At 42.4% G+C, this 19,715-nt stretch overlaps 1 protein-coding gene across 2 annotated transcripts in view; it reads left to right on the forward strand.

Moving 5' to 3' along the window:
• The window catches only part of Zzef1 (zinc finger ZZ-type and EF-hand domain containing 1), a 133,653-nt gene that overhangs the window by 6,430 nt on the left and 107,508 nt on the right, over positions 1 to 19,715 (forward strand). For both annotated transcript variants that reach the window (XM_057773736.1, XM_057773737.1), the window contains exon 2: positions 18,753 to 18,897. In XM_057773736.1, the coding sequence (XP_057629719.1) occupies positions 18,753 to 18,897 (145 nt within the window). The remainder of the gene's footprint in view (positions 1 to 18,752; positions 18,898 to 19,715) is intronic.

Consider the following 19,715-nt stretch of genomic DNA (forward strand, 5'->3'; position numbering starts at 1 on the left):
ATAACTTTGAGGTGAGAATTTAAGATGACTGGTTCTCATTTTTATTAATTTACCATGTTGTAAAATTCTGGAGGGCCATTTTGACTGTATTTTTTGTTTGTTTGTTTTTGAGACAGTGGAGCCCAGGTCAAACTTTAAACAATCCTCCTGTCTTAATCTCTCTTTTTTTTAATATTTATTTATTATGTATGCAATATTCTTTCTGTGTGTATGCCTGAAGGCCAGAAGAGGGTACCAGATCTCATTACAGATGGTTGTGAGCCACCATGTGGTTGCTGGGAATTGAACTCAGGACCTTTGGAAGAACAGGCAATGCTCTTAACTGCTGAGCCATCTCTCCAGCCCCCTGTCTTAATCTCTTGAGTACTAGCTGCCATGTCTGGCTTTGGGAGGGCTGTTTTTTTTTTTTTTTTTTTTTTTTTTTTGGTTTTTCGAGACAGGGTTTCTCTGTGGCTTTGGAGCCTGTCCTGGAACTAGCTCTTGTAGACCAGGCTGGTCTCGAACTCACAGAGATCCGCCTGCCTCTGCCTCCCAAGTGCTGGGATTAAAGGCGTGCGCCACCACCGCCCGGCTGGGAGGGCTGTTTTGATTCACTTCTGTTTGTGGTTCTGGCACGTAGCTAGTGCCTGGTAACTGTTCACCTGTGGTCCCAGTGTGCTTGAGCAAGCTAAGGCACAGTCTTCACACAGCAACTTTGTGTTTCATACTTGGCCTGTGACCTTTCATTAACTAGTTGTTTTTTTTTTTTTTTTTTGCCATTGGAAGGAACAGTTAAATACAGTTTCAGTGAAAACTGAAAACAGTCACTGTTGGGTTTAGGAGAAATCTGGAGAAGAGGTTCTAATGCCCACTTTGGTATTATTATGCCAAAGCATTGGTTGACTGGCTTAGAATGGCTTTGAGCCTAAAATCTATGTGCACAGAATCATGCACATGTAATTGTCCACCCCTACACCCGATGTCTGTATGCACCATAAAGTTGTAGCCCCTGTTCAGCACCCTCAGCTCCCCATTGCCAGGAACTAGGTGTATGCTCTTCTGAATGGGTGGGAACCCACAGGCCAGCCTGTTTCCCTTCCTGACCTCATTTGTATTTTCCCACTGCCCAAGGCAGGGGTTCTCAACCTGTGGGTCGTGACCTTTTTAACAAACCTCTCTCTCCAAAAATATTTATATTATAATTCATAACAGTAGCAAAGGTATAGTTATGAAGTAGCAACGAAAATAATTTTATGCTTAGGGATCATCACAACGTGAGGAACTAGTTGTATTAAAACATCACAGCTTTAGGAAGGTGCTGTGCTTCTAGCTTGTGGGACAGCTGTTTTGTCCTGTACTAGCCTAGCTCTTCCAGGTTTCCCATCTTGGCATCATCACGTGGTTAGCTCCAAACCTTCCAGGGCAGGATTCAGATAGCTCTTTGCTCTCTTCCAAGCCCTGTCCACTTTCAAGTCTACAGAGCAGTATTCAACAGTAGCATGAAATCTGAGAATGCCTCACCAAACCTAAGACATGAGAGTTGAAAGGAATTTGCTTGGCAGAAGAAGAAAGGGATATTCTAGTTAGGGCACGGCATGTGCAAATATATTGAATTGAAAGAGCTTTGGCACATGGGCAAGAGAGGAGAGTCTAAGCTGACTCTCAGTGCAGTCTGCTAATGGCTTAACAAGTCTGTGCTTTATGAGACAGCATATTCTGCTGCTCTATTTAGGCTAAGCAGGAAGTGAGCCTGGAGCCAGCCTGCTTCCGGTAAAGCCAAGGGTCACTGTTGTCTAGGCAGGTGATTTTTATTTTAGTTTAGTTAATTTGTGAAACAGAGCCCCACTGTATAGCCCTGGCTCGCCTGGAATGTGTTAGTTTGGCCACATTGGCCTCTAACTCCTGGAAATCTGTCTGCCTCTGCTTCCCAAGTGCTGGGATTAAAGATGTATGTATCCAGCCTGACATCTTGCCAGGTGATCTTTATCACCTCACTGAACCACTCAGTGTCTCGGCCTCTTCACTGGTTAAATAAGCAGAATAATGGCATCTGCCTATGTGATGGTGTGGTCATTAAGGTAGTTCCTTAAAGAGCCTGGAAGAATACCTAGAGTGCTAAGCACTCAGACAGGTAATGGGTAATGTTATTTTTCATGTGGGTGTTTTCTCCAGCAGCTGTGCAACAGCCACTTAAATACTTTGTTTAGACAAGGAATGTGAGATCATCATACAGATGAGCAAGCTGAGGCCTTCAGTGTTGTTTTAAAGTTTGTTTTCTTTGACTCTTCGCTCTTTTGGGGCCCGCCACCCAGCTCCCACATAAGTCACACACGGAGGCTTATCCACTTCTGAATGCCCAGCCTTATTTCTAGCCAGCTTTTCTTAACTTAAATTATCTCATCTACGATTTGCCTCTGGGCTTTTTCCTTTTCTTCTGTATGTCTCACTTTCACTCTTATTTCGTGGCTGGCTGGGTGACTGGCCCCTAGCGTCCTTCTCTTACTCTCTCTTTTAGATCTTGCTCTTTTTCTCCTATTAGTCAGTCTGTCTATCCTTTCTCTTGCCTTGCTATTGGCTGTTCAGCTCTTTATTAGACCAATCTGGTGTTTTAGACAGACAAAGTAACACAGCTTCACAGCAGAGTTAAATGCAACATAAAAGAATGCAACACATCTTTGCATCACCAAATATAAACATTGTTTCTGTTCCACAGCATAAACAAATGTAACACGTCTTAAAATAATATTCTACCACACTTCAGTGGGTAGGTAACCTGCCCGGTCCTCCAGTGGCAGGCCTGAGACCAGATCCAGACTTTTTTTTTTTTTTTTTTTTTTTTGGTTTTTCGAGACAGGGTTTCTCTGTAGCTTTGGAGCCTGTCCTGGAACTAGCTCTGTAGACCAGGCTGGTCTCGAACTCACAGAGATCCGCTTGCCTCTGCCTCCCAAGTGCTGGGATTAAAGGCGTGCGCCACCATCGCCCGGCCAGATCCAGACTTTTAAATGCCCTGTGGGGGTTATCTGTGGAGGGTGTCATGGAAGAGAAATGAGAGTGAGAGGTAGCACTGAGTCAGCTCAGACTCCCCCTGTTAGGCACGATGTTCAAGCCAGTGCAGTGTTGTCTGCTGGTTTAAGCCCACAGTTCTGGTGTTTGGTTATTTCAGCATCAGTGTTCATGTGTGCAGTATTTGTTTGTTGTTTGTTTTGTTTTGCAGTGATGGAGGTTAAACCAAGGGCATGCTGGTCAAGCACTGTACCACTGAACTAGATCTCTGATCTTACAATGTGTCTAGACCACAGTAGCAGTTAAGGAGTTGAAAATGGATAAAGCTAAACACTTAAATCATGTTTTCTTTCTTAGTCTGGTTCTATTATACTTCTTATTGCTACTATTGTTTTATTTGCTTGAGACAGCTGGCCTTAACTTCCTGATCCTACCGATTCGGGCTTCAGACTGTAGGAATTATAGGCAGTGCCACCATACGTGGCTTTGATTTTGCTATACTTATTATCTCCTGTTTGTACTTGTCTCCCACATGAAGCCATCAAAGTGTCCCTCCCCTGCATACTGTGAATGGTTATCTTGTGAATACAAACATATAGTAGGAATATTATAAAGAGAGACCTCAGGGGACCAAGGAGATAGTTTAATTGGTAGAACACTTGTCTTCTGTGCATGAAACCATGGGTTCAATTCTCAGAAAAAAAAAAAAAAGACAATTCAGGGCTAAAGAGACGCTCAGTGGTTAAGAGCATTTGCTGCTCTTGTGGAGAACCTGGATTCAGTTCCCAGAACACATGGTAGGTCACTACTGTGCAAACTCCTGTTTCAGAGTACCTGGAACCCTCAGGCACAGACACATACACAGTGCACTTACATACATGAAGACAACAACCCTCATACACATAAGATATAAAATAAATTTCAAAAAGACAATTCAAGAGACTTTCCCAGGATGATGATTCATACCTTTAATCCTAGCACTCCAGAGGCAGAGGTAGGTGGATCTCTGCGAGTCTGAGACCAACTTGGTCTGTATAGTTTCAGGCCAGCAAATGCTACATAATGAGGCAGTGACCTCAAAACAAACAAAAAAGAGACTTGAGTCAGGAAGAAAAGGTGTGGCAGACCAGATTGCCATCTTTCTGGAGATGAATTTTGGCCTCATTTGATGGTTAGAGAGGCAAAGGGTAGGTGTAAGAAGACCCGAGTGAGTCAAGTCCTGAGTAAATGTGTGCTGTTGACATGGGTAGAGTCATGTCAAGGATTCTAGTTTCAGATCCATTAGAAAATGACAAAGCCCCCCTGAGTATTGGCAAAGCCTTCCTCTAGTCTTTGTGTGGATGCTGATAGCATGTGCAGAAAATGTGCACCATAGCTGACCTTCCCCCTCAATGTTCATGGCATGAAAACTGCTCTCCTACAAAAGACTGCTCACTCCCCTGCAGAGACTGCTCCTACTGAGATTATCCAAACCTGTCTTCTTGATCTTTCTGTGTATCATACATAAATCCTGCCTGCTTACTTATCTGTATGTAATAACCCTACCTTGTTCAGCTGTGTATAATAACTCCACTGAGCTTCCTGGATGCTGCAGTTTCATTAGAGAGCCCGGTCCACAGAGAGAGAGGGGGAAATGTGAAGGAGGGTGAGGAGGGAGACAGGTTGGTATGTGTGTCTTTTCTTTCTTTTTTTTTTTTTTTTTTTTTTGGTTTTTCGAGACAGGGTTTCTCTGTGGTTTTGGAGCCTGTCCTGGAACTAGCTCTTGTAGACCAGGCTGGTCTCGAACTCACGGAGATCCGCTTGCCTCTGCCTCCCGAGTGCTGGGATTAAAGGCGTGCACCACCACCGCCCGGCTTGTGTGTCTTCTCTTAATTCCCTCACAACCCCAGTAAGGTCTGTCCCTGAGACCTTTCAAGGATGCAGCAGGCATGACTTGTCATATTTTGGAATACAGACTAGAACATTGCGTTTTGGGCACCTCTTTTCAAAGCAATATTTTTCTTTTTTCTTTTTTTTTTTTTAAAGATTTATTTATTTATTATGTATACAACATTCTGCCTCTATGTATGCCCGCACGCCTGAGGAGGGCGCCAAATCTCAGCACAGATGGTTGTGAGCCACCATGTGGTCGCTGGGAATTGAACTCAGGACCTCTGGAAGAGCAGCCAGTGCTCTTAACCTCTGAGCCATCTCTCCAGCCCCTCAAAGCAATATTTTTCTTTTTTTTTTTTAAATTTGTTTATTTATTATGTATACAATATTCTGTCTGTGTGTATCCTTGCAGGCCAGAAGAGGGCACCAGACCCCATTACAGATGGTTGTGAGCCACCATGTGGTTGCTGGGAATTGAACTCAGGACCTTTGGAAGAGCAGGCAATGCTCTTAACCTCTGAGCCATCTCTCCAGCCCCCAAAGCAATATTTTTCATATTGCCCCTTCAGCGTGTTAGAAATCTACTTAGAGTTTAATCCTGTTTGTTTAAAAGAAAAGCAGAGATTGGGCGGTGGTTGCGCATGTCTTTAATCCCAGCACTTGGGAGGCAAAGGCAGGCAGATTTTAGTGAGTTCGAGGTCAGCCTGGTCTACAAAGCGAGTTCCAAGACAGTCAGGGCTTGAGGGGAGGAGAGAGAGAGGAGAGAGAGAATGAGAATAGAATGAAATAGAAAAATCTCATAGTACATCTATCTGTTGAAAGAAGGCATTACATTATTTCATGATTCTGTTTTGGTGTATCAGCCAATAAAACCTGATTAACACTACTACGAATTTCACTGGTAAGATATAGGGATACCAAAAGGGACAACCAGAATGGGAATGAGACTAAGGCCTTCCTAGATAGAGAACTGGCTGAATAGAGAGGGGCACAGGGCTTAGAAGACCTGATCCCTGCTTTCTCTCATCTACAGGCCACTTTGGACAGAAGGAGCAGGTGTGTTCTGAATGGCCTCCCCACAGTGTTTTCTATTGACTATAGGAAAGAGACTGGCTTAGAGGACATTAGCTGCTTCTCACTGATATTTGTATGAGAAAGCACAGAACTTCAGAGTTCTGGAGAAGGGTTCAGATGGTATAAAGTACGTGCACCCCCTATCTCTCCCACTGAACTGCAGCCCCAAGACATGCATTAGAAAGAGCTTTGCAGTTTTTTCACCATGAGGGCTCGGTAGACTTGGGGTCTACTCTGGTCTGCCCTTGGCACTCTCATAGCCTCAGTGCCTTGTGATAGTTTAGCTACAGCAGTTCTCCTGTCTCTTACTTCCTTCCTAGCCACACTGGTGAGTCTGCCATGCATGCTCTTTCTGTGCCCACATTCTGCTTCTTTTTGGGATAGCTTTCCAACCCCCAGTTACCCTTAGAGCTCATAGAATAGTTACTCTTAGTATTACCCTTTAATATCTTGTCCCCTCCTGGTTCTGATCTCTGCAGTGTTGCTTGACTCATGATTTAATGGTTGGTAGTGTGGGATGTTCAGGATACATAACCAGAATTCAAATCTCAGCCATTACTTACCATTACTAACCATGTGGTCTTGAACAAAATACTGTCTTTGCTCCTCACACTGAAAAGATAGCATGACCAGTAGGATTATTGTGGCAAGTCTGTGTGAAGTGCTCAGAACTCTCCTGGTGTGTAGCAAAGACTCTGTGTATATGAGCCATTGTGGTAGTTCATGCTGTCACTTCTTTTGTTTTGCTGATCATGTTATGACATTGCTGCTGTTAGTTTATAGATTTGTCTTTTAAGCTCTGAGGGGTTTGGAGGGCAGGTCCTAACCTCTTCATCATCATATCCACAGCTCCAAGCCCAGGGTCAGGCATGTGTGTAGTAGCTGTTATGCGATAGCATTGAATGAGTGTCCGTGGTTAGATACTGTAGGCCTGTAGAGCGTGATGGGTGCTCAGGAGCGTGAACATTTTAAGGACACCTTCTGGGTGTTAGGAAATTAAGTATTAATTTAAAGAAGCTGTTAACAAAGCTGTTGTGATTTTTTTCTCAGCCCAAATGCCTTTATATTTTTATAAAAATTCTTTATTATATTCATTATCTATTGACAGATGAACAGAATTGTTAAAAATAGCAAAACGTCACTATTTCTGGCTTTGCTTGGGTAGGTCTTTCACAGCGATGTGTGGTAGGAGTTGCGTGTGAAGTGGCGAGCTGTGCAACAGTGGTGCCAGCAGCACCTGACGTGTGAAGCGTGGGTGGGAATGGGACTTGACTGCACCCTCAAGGTTTAGAGTGTGGGGCTGACAGGCTTAGCATGGGCAACAGAACATGATGGAGGGCAGGGATGGAGCTAAGAAAAGTTTTAAGTATTTGACCCCCAAACTGCAATGAACCCCATTGCTTCCCTACTGAAGGGAAGGGGAATGGAGTTGTTTGAGTGACAGCTGAGTAACTTTGGACAAGTCTCTTGGCCTCTCTACAGGGTTCTAGAAAGAGGAGGTTTCTAGTATCATTACTGTTAAGTAAATTAATGATACTATGCATATAAAGCATTTTTACAATACTTGGGACTTAGCAAGTCCTCAGAAATTAAAGTTTCCAAACCCTTATGTCATTCCCAATTGAATTACTGCTGCATTTACCATGGACCTTGGAGCCACACAAGTATCGTTTCCTTAGTATGCCATAATATCAGAAAGTTAGAAAGTAGCTATTATCTGGTCCTGTTGTAGTCATACCTGGCTGCTCAGCGTTCAGTACCACCTTCCTCCTCACTCCATGTCCACTTTTTGTATTTGGGATATGCTTTGAATCTTTGTGGAACTTCCAGTGGAAATGCAGGCCTTGAGTAAGCTACATGAGCGCTGAACCAATATGTCATACCTCTAACCCCCAACATTTCCCAATATTTAAAATTTCCCCTTTATTTTTGAAAAGGCACTGTATTATACAGGACTGGAAATGCAGATAAGTGAAACTGGGAAACTCGTTTGTTCCCAGCCACGCAGACCTGAATAATCACACAGAAACTATATTACAACACTCTGTGGTCTTTTAGCTCAGGTTTCTTTTTAACTAACTCTTACATCTTTTTTTTTTTTTTTTTGGTTTTTTTTGGTTTTTTTTTTTTTGGTTTTTTTTTTTCGAGACAGGGTTTCTCTGTGGTTTTGGAGCCTGTCCTGGAACTAGCTCTGTAGACCAGGCTGGTCTCAAACTCACAGAGATCCTCCTGCCTCTGCCTCCCGAGTGCTGGGATTAAAGGCGTGCGCCACCATCGCCCGGCTTAACTCTTACATCTTAAATTAACCCATTTCTATTAATCTGGTGATCACCATGAGGTTGTGGCCTACTGGTAAGGTTTCAGTGGGCATCTGGGTATCTTTCTCCTTCAGCAGCTAATGACATCTCTCTGACTCTGCCTACTCTCTCTCTATATATATATATCTTCTAACCTGGCTATATTCTGCCCTGCCATAAGCCAAAGCAGCTTTATTCTTTAGCCAATAAAAGCAACACATGTACAGAAGGACATCCCACATCATAGTACCATTTTTTTTTGTATGTTTGTGTGTAACCCTGGCTGTCCTGGAACTAGTTCTGTAGACCAGGCTGATCTTGAACTCACAGAGATCTGCCTGCCTCTGCCTCCAGAGTGCTGGGATTAAAGGCGTGTGCCTGGTACCTATTGACAGTATTAACACTCAAATATTTATTTTTTCTGGTCTTTTAAACACACACATATACATTTAAATATTTGTTTACTTATATGGAAACTACACAGATACCTATTCTTCAAACAGTATTCTTTTTCAAATATACTTTATTTAAATTACATTTTATTTAACTTTCTTATGTGTGCCTGTGGGGAGTACATGTGTACCAGGGTGTGCATGTGGAGGTAAAAGGACAACTTGTGAGAACTGGTTTCTTCTTTCTGCCATGTGGGTCCCAGAGACTGAACTTGGCTCATCAGAATTGGCAGCAACAGTCACCTTTATCTCATGATTCATCTTTTCAGTCTACCTATTTTTTTTAGTTAATTATCTTTAGTTTTCCATGTTTGTTTAATGACTTATCCAGTCCATATTCACCTTTATCCAATTGTTCAAACAACCTCATTCATGGTTGGTGTCTCCAGTGTGTATGTTACTTATAGGAGAGGAAGCATTACATTGCTTTTTATAAGGAGGCTGCAAAACTGGGTGTGATGGTGCATGCAGGCCTTTAATCCCAGCATTCAGCAGATGACTCTCTGCATTTGAGGCCAGCCAGCCTGGTCTACACAGAGAATTCAGGCTAGCCAGGGCTACATAGTGAGACTCTATCTCAAAAAAAGAAAGAAAGAAAGAAAGAAAGAAAGAAAGAAAGAAAGAAAGAAAGAAAGAAAGAAAGAAAGAGAGAAAAATGGTATCCTGGTCAGAGGGTGGGGTGCCTGATGACCTAAGTTTAAAAAAAAAAAGTTACTCATCCATTCCATTCCATGTTTGAAGTAGATACTTTCACTGTTTGGTTTTTAGTTTACCTTTAATCCCTGCATTCAGGAGGCGGAGGCAGGCAGATCTCTGTGAGTTCAAGACCAGTGTGATCTACATAGTGAGTTCCAGGCCAGCCAAGGCTACTTAGTGATACCCTGTTTTAAAAAACAAAATTGAAGCTGGGCCACTCAGGAGGCAGATGCATGCGGATCTCTGTGAGTTCGAGACCAGCATGGTCTACAGAGTGAGTTCCAAGATAGCCAAAGATACAGAGAAACCCTGTCTCAAAAAAACTGAAAAAACCAAAACAAAATAAACAAACAAAAAAAACCCTCATAAAATTGGAGGGAGCTATTTTTATTAGTTGTATATGTATATATGTGCAGGGTGTAGAATCCACCAAACTTAAAAACAGTGGCTCAGTTCTTCTTCCGTAGTGTCTTCCCAGACCAGTTGCTTTTCAGCAATTTAGCTATTTTTTTTGGTATTCATCATGGTATCACTCATCAAATAACATGCTTATATCACTTCTTTGAGATTTTAAAAATATATTTATTTACTTTATGTTCATTGTGTATCTGAGTGTATATCTGTGTACTCTGTGTGTGCAGGAGGCCAAGAAGGCCAGAAGAGGTGTTGGAATCCCAGGAACTGGGGTTAGAGATGGTTATGAATCACCATGTGGGTGCTGGGAATCAAACCTGGGTCCTCTAGAAGAGCATCCAGTGCTCTTAACCAGTAAAACATCTCTCCAGCTCCACTTCTTTGAGCTTCTTCAGTATTGGGTTTTATCCATTTTGTTTCCCACCACATAGGAAATGGGCCTTTTCCCTTCCTGACCACACCTGCTGTTCTTAGGATGGTATCAGTTTTGTTTAGATCACCCTTTGATGTTTGTATAACAAAGATCAGGAAAGTTTTTTCCGTAACTGAATTCTGTAGTATCCCACTATAACTTCCCCTTACTTAGAAATCTTTTTACTTTCTCTGGAGTTAACAATTGAATTGGTACTTTTAAAAAAGATTTTTGCTGTGTGAGAGATCACTTTCCGGTACCTTCTGTGTGCTATGAGTGCAGCCCCTGGCACTTTTATTGTCTTTAATTTTTAGGGTTTTTTTAAATCATTTGTTGCGCTACAGATTCTCTATGATTTGTCTAAATGCCTTCATACAAAAATGGTCAACATGTTCTGACACATGGATATTCTGTCAGTGGCTTCTTTTATTTTTGAGACTACATTACTATGTAGTTAGTATTGGCTGCCCTGGAACTTACTGTGTAGGCCTGGCTGTCCTCAAACTCATAAGGTTGCTTCTGCTTCCCTAGTGCCAGATCTAAAGGCATGTGTTACCATGCCTAGACCACCTTCTTTTTTTTCACCTTAGGTTATTATTACTTTTATTTTTGCCAGTTATAAGAGGATGTTATAAAATTCCAATTGTTGAGCTCAGTAGAACTACCTTCTTCACTATCTCCCCACCAGTTCTTAGTTTGTAGATGACCTATGTTCTGTTTCTTTTTAAAAAATATTTATTTATTTTAATTTCATTTTACATTCCAACAACAGTTCTACCTCCCACTCCCACCCCTCCTCCTCCTTCTTCTTCTTCTTTTTTTTTTTTTTTTTTTTTTTTTTTAGTTTTTCGAGACAGGGTTTCTCTGTAGCTTTGGAGCCTGTCCTGGAACTAGCTCTTGTAGACCAGGCTGGCCTCGAACTCGCAGAGATCCGCCTGCCTCTGCCTCCCAAGTGCTGGGATTAAAGGCGTGCGCCACCACCGCCCGGCCTCAGCCTACCTTCTTAAAAATGTATTTTTATTTTATTTATGTGTGTTTGTGTGAATGCATGCTATGCATGGGAAGGACCCTCACAGACCAGAAGACAGTGCTTGATCCCCTGGAACTAGAGTTACTAGTGATTGGGGGCCACATGGGTAGGTGCTGGGACCCAAACTGAGGTCCTCTGGAAGAGCAGCGAGTACCCTTAACCACTGAGCCAACTCTCCCCAGGTTTCTTAATGTCTTTTAATTAATCAATTTTTTTATTTTTTTTTTATTTTTTATTTTTTTTTTTTTTTTTGAGACAGAGTTTCTCTGTGTAGTCCTGGCTGTCATGGAACTCACAGAGATCTAGCTACCTCTGCCCAAGTGCTAAGATTATAGGTGTGTGCCACTACCACTTGGCTCTTTATTTTATTTTTTTGAGACAGAGTCTTACTACGTAACTCTGGTTGGACTTGAGTTCACAGAGACCCTAATTCTCTTCTGCCTCTAAACCCTGCTCACTTTGTCATCTTTTTTTTAAGTTTCTTTATTATATATAGTTTTCTTTTTTTAAATCTAATTTCTTTTTTTTAAGAAAACAAACTATCGTTTTACATTTTACATACCAATTCCAGTTCCGAGTTCCCACTCCCTCCCCTCCTCCCATTCCTTCCACCTTCCCACCTCTTCAACACCACCCCCCCACCCCATTCACTCTACAGAGAGGGTAAGGCACATTGCTTTGGGGAAGGTCCAAGACCCTCCCTACTATATGTAGGTTGAACAAGGTATCCATCCAAAGAAGATAGGTTTCCAGCTGGGCGGTGGTGGCGCACGCCTTTAATCCCAGCACTCGGGAGGCAGAGGCAGGCGGATCTCTGTGAGTTCGAGACCAGCCTGGTCTACAAGAGCTAGTTCCAGGAGAGGCTCGAAAACCACAGAGAAACCCTGTCTCAAAAAACCAAAAAAAAAAAAAAGAAAGAAAATAGGTTCCCAAAAGCCAGTACAAGCAGTAGGGGTAAATCCTGGTGCCACTGCCAGTGACCCCAGTCTGCACAGCCATACAATTGTCACCCACATTCAGAGGGACTAGTTTGGACCTATGGGTTCCTTTCCTGTCTGGCTGAGCTCCCATTAGCTCAGGTAAACTGTTTCAGTGGGTGTCCTTGACCTCTTTGCTCATATTCTCACTCCTCTCAGCTGGACTTTGGGAGTTCAGCCCAGTGCTCCACTGCGGGTCTCTGCCTGTGTTTCCATCAGTTGCTGGATGAAGGTCTATTCTGCCTGTATGTATCCCTGCATACCAGAAGATGGCACCAGATGTCATTACAGGTGGTTGTGAGCCACCATGTGGGTGCTGGTAATTATCCTCGGGACCTCTGGAAGAACAGTCAGTGCTTTTAACCGCTGAGCCATCTCTCCAGCCCCTCACTTTGTCTTCTTAAAGGAACATTCTCTCTAAGCCTTTTGATGTGTTGTTACCCTCCAGATTGCCATTGTGCCTTAGCTTCCACCATGCTGAGGATTCCTTTCTGTCTTGGTTGATTTCTATTCTTTCCAGTCTCATGATGTTCATTCATTTTGGTGCTAGTCTAGGTGCCTTCTGAAAAGCATGCTTTTTTTCTTTTTGAGTCATGTATATATATTTATTTACTCTCACATTATCATGGCTGAGTGTTGATTTCTAGTTTAGAAAGCACCTCCGAAGATGCACTGTTCCGACCACCTTCTGTCTCCACTGTGCCCACTGATTGGTCCCATTCTGTTTCTTGACCTCTTACCTGAGAGCTGTTTCTTATTTCTCCTAGAAATAAGAACTCCTCTTTCCCTCACTGTTAGGGAATTTCTTGTCATTTTGTCTTTTTTTTTTTTTTTTTTTTTTTTTTGAGATAGGGTCTCACTTTATAGCTCAGGCTGACCTTAAACTTGGAGTCCTCCGCTTCTGCCTCTCAAGTGACAAATTACAGGTGTGTGCCATGGTGCCTGGCTGCTGTTAGAAAGTGCCTTTATACTGGACTGTCAGTCATGTAGGTTATTCTGCTTTGGAATCTCCAGTTTTATGGACTTTGGTGTGGGAAAGTCTGTGCGTCATCACTCTTGTGGTGTCCTCCCTTCTGGAACTCAGGTCGTGTGGAAGCTGACCTTTTAGGTCAGTCTTCCTGATTTTCTTTCCCTCCTAGTTTCTACCATTTCTCTGTTTGCTCTACTTTCTGGACCCTTTAGTAAACTTTACTTTTCAACCTTTCTAATGAGAGTTTCTTTTCTTAATTTTTTTAGATAGGGTCTTAGCGTGTAGTATAACCCTGACTGGCCAGGTACTTGATGTTTAGTCCCAGCATGGCCTCAGACCCATAGCAGTTCTCCTGCCTCAGTCTCCCAAAGGGTGAGATTATATGCCCAGGTAAGATTCTCTTAGTAGCGCAGGACAGCTTGGAACTCAATACATAAGTCAGGGGCTGGGCTTGAACTCCAAAGCCTCCTGCCTTAGTTTCCTGAGTACTGGGATTATAGGCATTTGCAGCACACCCAGATGGTGCTCTGGCACTCAGGTTTGAGAATGTTCTCAGTCTCCTGGGGTTTTTTTTGTTTTGTTTTGTTTTTGTTTTTGTTTTTTTTTCTTTTTAGCATTAATACCCTGTTCTTTTTTTAATCTCTCTTTAACATTTTACTTATTATTGTTGTTATGTGTTTGGGTGTTTTACTGCATGCATGTACACCACATGTATGCAGTGCACAATGGAGGCTAGACGAGGGCATTGGATTCCCCTGGGACTGCAGTTCTGAACTGCCGTGTGAGTGCTGGGAATTGAACCCTGGTGTTTTGGAAGAACATCCAGGTGCTCCTAACTGCTGAACAGTCTCTCCAGCCCAGTACCCTGTTCTTTTGTGATTACAATATTTTCTTTTTTTCAGATACTGGGTGGTATTTGCACAACTCTGATTATACTGACACCCACTGAACTGTTCATTTTAATGGGGTGAATTTTATGGGAAATGAGATATGCACCTCAGTAAAGCCAGGGTTAAAATATCTTTAAGCATTTCTGTGAAGATATTAATCACTCTTTTAAGTTTTTTCTCCCTGCATTATCTTTGTTTTCTCTTCTGTGTTTCATAGTAGGTTTTTCTCAAGTGTGTAGTAGTTCTGGGTTATCCACTCACTAGAGAACAAGGAACTAGATCCAGTATTCAGGATACAGAGGTAAGAGACTCAGCATGTGTTTGAGACTAACTTGAGCTACATAGTAAGTTACCAGGTTAACCACACTGTGAGACACTATCTCAAAATAATAATAATAATAATTTAAAATCCCCAAACAGTAAGAGAATGAGACAAGATCTGGATCTGGTGGCCAGGCCTTTAATCCTGCTGTTGAGGAGGCTGAGGCAGGATCACAAGTAAAAGGCCTGCCTGAGTAAAAAACCCTGTGAAGGGATGGGGTGGGTGGAGTGGTTAAAAGCCTGGATGCTCAGTGCATCTGACTATAGCCTGTGAGTCAGGTTGTGAGATGAATTAACTGGGCGCTTTCACTGGGTGATCCTGGGTGACCTATTTCCTAGCCCTGTCAGTGGCCCCAGGGAAGACTCTTCTGTCTCCTGGAAGGATAGGAAACTGGATGCTACCATTCTGGGAGCCCTGGAGAAGGTTGTCCTTAACCATTTATTTAGCAAGTACACACCAACCTCCCATTTTCAGTGTGGCATTCTCACTTTTAGCTATACCTGCTATTTTCCAGTCTACTCCACAACTCTCTAGAGATCAAGTCCTAGGCCTCTTCCAAGATGGAGGAAGAGAATCTGTATTTTTGTTTGTTTGTTTGTTTGTTTGTTTGTAATAAATGGGAACTTTTAAACATAGGAAGATGGAGACAGTAATGAACTGGTTCCCACATACCTTAACCAGTTTCAACAACTACCAACTCAAGGCAAATTTTATTTGATCTAAACACTACCAACTTTCTCTTGTCCAAATTATTTAAAAGAAAATGTTGACATATTTTATCTGTCATTGTACATTTTTTTAAAAAGATTTATTTTATTAGTATGGTTGTTTTACATATATGTGCATGCAGTGCCTGAGGAGGCCAGAAGAGGGCATCAAATTCCCAGGACCCAGAGTTATAGATGGCTGTAAGCCACCATGTGGGTGCTGGGAATAGAACCAGGTCCTTTGCTAGAACAACCAGTGCTATTAACTGCTGAGCTATCTCTCCCAGCCCCTCATTGTAGATTTCTAAAAGATAAGAACTCAAAACAAAAACAAAAACAACCCCAAAACTCCCATAATACTGCTATCATTCTTTACACTTAGAAACAAACCAACAAAAAAACTTCAGCAATTCTTTAAGATGAATGTCAACCCTATAATTTCTGGTTGCTTTCTAAATGGGCTTTTCACCAGACACCTTCACTCTAGCAGGACCTATTTCTAGTTTTTTCAAGAATTCTGCAGTGTAAGGCTTGGGCCACTTCTCTGGCTCTGCCTTCTGCAGCACACAGATTGTACCGTAGGCTCAGGCCAGCATAGCTCCACACGTGCTGTTGTCCTTGGTAGTCATCCATGGTAATTTAGTGACTGGGGTCTTTTACTGTAGCTGGACTGCACTTTCATCAATAGCCTCTCCTGGGCCCCTTCAGGGCCTCCAGCCCTGCCCTGCAGTGCCAACCAAGCCTCATGATCTCTTCATTCTTCGTGGCTTCAGAAAACCAGTGCCACCCGGATAACTTTTTTTTTTTAACATTTTTAAAATTTATTATATACACACACACACACTTTCTAGGAGACAGTGCCAGATCTCATTACACATGGTTGTGAGCCACCATGTGGTTGCTGGGAATTGAACTCAGGACCTCTGTAAGAGCAGCTAGTGCTCTTAACCTCTGAGCCATTTTTCCAGCCCCACCTGGATAACTCTTAAACTACCAAGTTCAGCTGGCAGCGCAAGGCGCAACCTTGGCTACCTCTGGGACACAGCTTCTGTGTACTAACTCCGAGAAAACACTTCTCACCACCTAAATGATACTGCTCTCTTAATCATAGCTAATGTCTCAGCTCCAGCTGACCAACATCCATTGTCCTAGCAAAGCAAAGATTTCGCTTTAGTGCTTCTGGTGTCTTGTTAATTGCAGCTGATCCTTCGGGCCCAGCTAATCAGAACCGCAAATTCTTAACTCAAAATCTGCAATGGCCTGATAGAGGCTTTTGAGTGACCTGCAAATGCCCCTCTGGAACCTCACTAGTCAGGCCCCATCCTCTGCTTTTGAGAGTCTTTAGTTTTAAAAGAGACATTTGGTTTTTTCAGAAGAGACTAAACTTTTAAAGTGCTTGAATTTGTAAGACTGTGGGACTTTTTAAATTTGTAAAATGTTTTCTAATTATGATATCAATATTAATGTATGATCTTGGGGATGAATAAGTAAGGAAAGATTGTGGCTTAACAGCGATGTGCCTTAAAAGTGATTTGTATAAGTTGACAAGAGGTCGGTTGTGCTGGCTAGTTTTTTGTCAGTTTGACACAAACTATAGTCATTTGAAAGGAAGGAACCTCATTTGAGAAAATGCCTTCATAAGATTGGGCTGCAGGAAAGGCTGTTGGGCATTTCCTTAATTAGTGATTGGTGTGGGAGGCCTAGCTCAGTGGGGGTGGGGGTCTAAGAAAGCAGGTTGTCAAGCCATGTAATGGCTTAGAGTAATATAGTAAGCAGCACCCCTCCATGGCCTCTGCATCAACTTCTGCCTCTAGGTTTCTGCCCTATTTGAGTTCCTGTTCTGGCTTCCTTCAGTGGTGGACAATGATGTGGAAGTGTAAGCCAAATAAACCCTTTTGTTGTCAACTTGCTTTTGGTCATGGTGTTTCATCACAGCAATAGTAACCCTGACTAAGACACTCTGCTTACCCTTTCCACTGTAAAGAGTCCCTGGTCTACAGATGTGGTACAGTGGTAAAGCAGTTGCCTGGTGTGAGCAAGGCCGTGAGTTTAAGCTCTAGAATCACCTCTGCCAACACACATACCCCACAAAAACCTGTTCTCAGCTGGGTGGTGGTGGTGCATGCCATTAATCCCAGCACTTGGGAGGCAGAGGCAGGCAGATCTCTGTGAGTTCTAGACCAGCCTGGTCTACAGAGAGAGTTCCAGGTTAGGCTCCAAAGCTATAGAGAAACTCTCTCTCTCAAAAAAACAAAAAACAAAACAAACAAACAAAAAAAAAACGAAAAGAAAAAGCAAAGAAAAAAAGAAAAAAAAATCTGTTCTCCCCAGGGTACAGGACAGAGTTTGCCTCTTGTACATTGTACTTCAATTGGTGTAATCTTTGATCCTGTTCACTTTTTGGATAGTCTTGTCAGGCTGAACAGAGGCAAAAATAGTCCTATGATTTTCCCCTTGGCACTTTATTTCTAAATTCTCTCTCACCCTGCATTCATGCCCAGAGTTTCTGGTTACCAATGTGGGAATCTGTATTTGTTCCTTTTGAATACTGTATCTGTGATGGGATGGAAATGGGAGCATTGTGTCCATCGCGGAGCTTTGGTTATTTCCCTATTTCATGGAGCAGAGGAGGGAGAGAGGCTCACTTGGAAAGGTTAGGAGACTGTAGCGCTGGGATGTATGTGAGTGCATGTATTAGCAACAGGACAGAAAAACCAGGGCACAGGGACTGAGACCGGGAGAAAGGACACAATTCTGTGACAGGATCAGAGGTTATGTATTAGAAAATGAACGCTGTTCTGCTAGTGGGGCTCTGCTCCTGTGTACCTTGTCTAGGCAGCAGCCGTGAATGTGAGAACTCACTTATGTTTCAGATCAAGAAATTCACACACACACACACACACACACACACACACACACACACAGCTCTAGGGACAGACTAGTATTCAAACAAAGTCCCATGCTGAACCTGTATGGCTAAGGGGTGTGGTCCACAATGATTAAAAGTAATGAAGCATTAGACCAAGGCAGCACTTGTGTTGAGTACCCAGTTCTTTCAGATTTATCTTTGTGTTTGACATTGTCTGTACTTCACAAATCTTCTTTCTGTGACCAGATTTCCTGTCAAGAAAGGACTTAAGCAGGGAAGGTTTGTTTTGATTCATTCTGAGAAAGGCTACAGTCCATCCTGGCAGGGAACGCCTGTCAGTAAACACATGAGGTCACGTTAAGTCTATAGTCAGGAAGCAAAAACTGGACAGAAAGTGGGGCCAGGAAATAAAAAAGATCAGGGTCCGCCCACAGTGACCCACATTCATCTGCCAGACTCTACTTACCGAAGGTTCCACAACCTTTCAAAACAGCACCACCAGCCAGGGACCAAATGTTCAAACACAAGCCTATAGGGGGCATTTTCTATTTAAACTACAACAATTTACTACTATTAAAACTTTGCAATGAATGCTTTCTTCTGAGATTATTTGGAGATGTCAAAGAATTACTGCCTCAGAGGAGAAATGAAGTTATAAAACATGCATACATATATCTTACAAAACACAAAGAGCCTGCTATCCCGAATTTGTTTGTTCTTTGAGTGAAGTACACACACACACACACACACACACACACGTATACATATGTATGTCCCTTATCTTGTAGGCCTTTGCCCAGTTTGATGCTGAGGGTGATGGGACAGTTGACGCTGAGAATATGTTGGAAGCCCTCAAGAACTCCAGTGGAGCCAATCTGCAGGGGGAGCTGAGCCATGTCATCAGACAACTACAAGCCTGCTCTCTTGTTCCAGGTAGGTGTTCACATGAATTCTGAAGGCTCAAGATGTTCTCTTAGAGCCAAAGTGTTTTCAGTTAGCATTAATGGCACCTAGGCTGTCTCATTGGCTATGGTGCTGCCATTGCACAAAACTTAGAACCAAAATGAACTTGGTTGTGCTGTAGGTATTGAGATTGGCCCAGCTGTGGCACCATGAATTCCTCCCAAAGCATTCATTAGACACTTGAGCTGAACAAAATTAGTGAAATCCTTCACTTTTATTTCTTCTCAACGGTGATGGCTGGGTAGTTTTCTGTTTTACTGCCCCTTGGTCAAGAGGCTGCCCTCTAGTAGATCTGCTTGTTTACTTCCTTAAGAAGGGTGCCTGGCCCATGCTGCATGTTTTCATAGCACCTGGCTTTTCTTCTGCATTAATATTGTTTCCTTTTTCTTTTTTTTTTGTTTTTTTACAACATAATATCAGCATAATAAATAAATGGATTTAATTATTGTCTGTCTTCTTTCCATTACTGTGGGCTCTATCAGAACAGGGACCTTCTCTTATTTTTTGCTATGTTCTCACAGTTTATTTTTGGCATATGTTAAGCATTTTATTGTTTTCTAAAACTTTTACTCTGAAACTTTAGTAAGTTTTGTAAAGAAAGCATTGCTAAAAATTAAGCAATGGTGCTTCTACCTGTTGTACATTTGAAAAATATTGACTCTAAATTTTTTTTGCTTGTTTGTTTTATTTTCTTTGTGCTCATGTTCTTCTCTCTCTCTCTTTCTATTTCTCACTCTCTCTCTCTCTCTATTTCTCACTCTCTTTCTCTCTCTGCCTGCCCTCCTCCT

This window comes from Chionomys nivalis, chromosome 7 (assembly GCF_950005125.1).
Source record: "Chionomys nivalis chromosome 7, mChiNiv1.1, whole genome shotgun sequence".
Lineage (NCBI taxonomy): Eukaryota > Metazoa > Chordata > Mammalia > Rodentia > Cricetidae > Chionomys > Chionomys nivalis.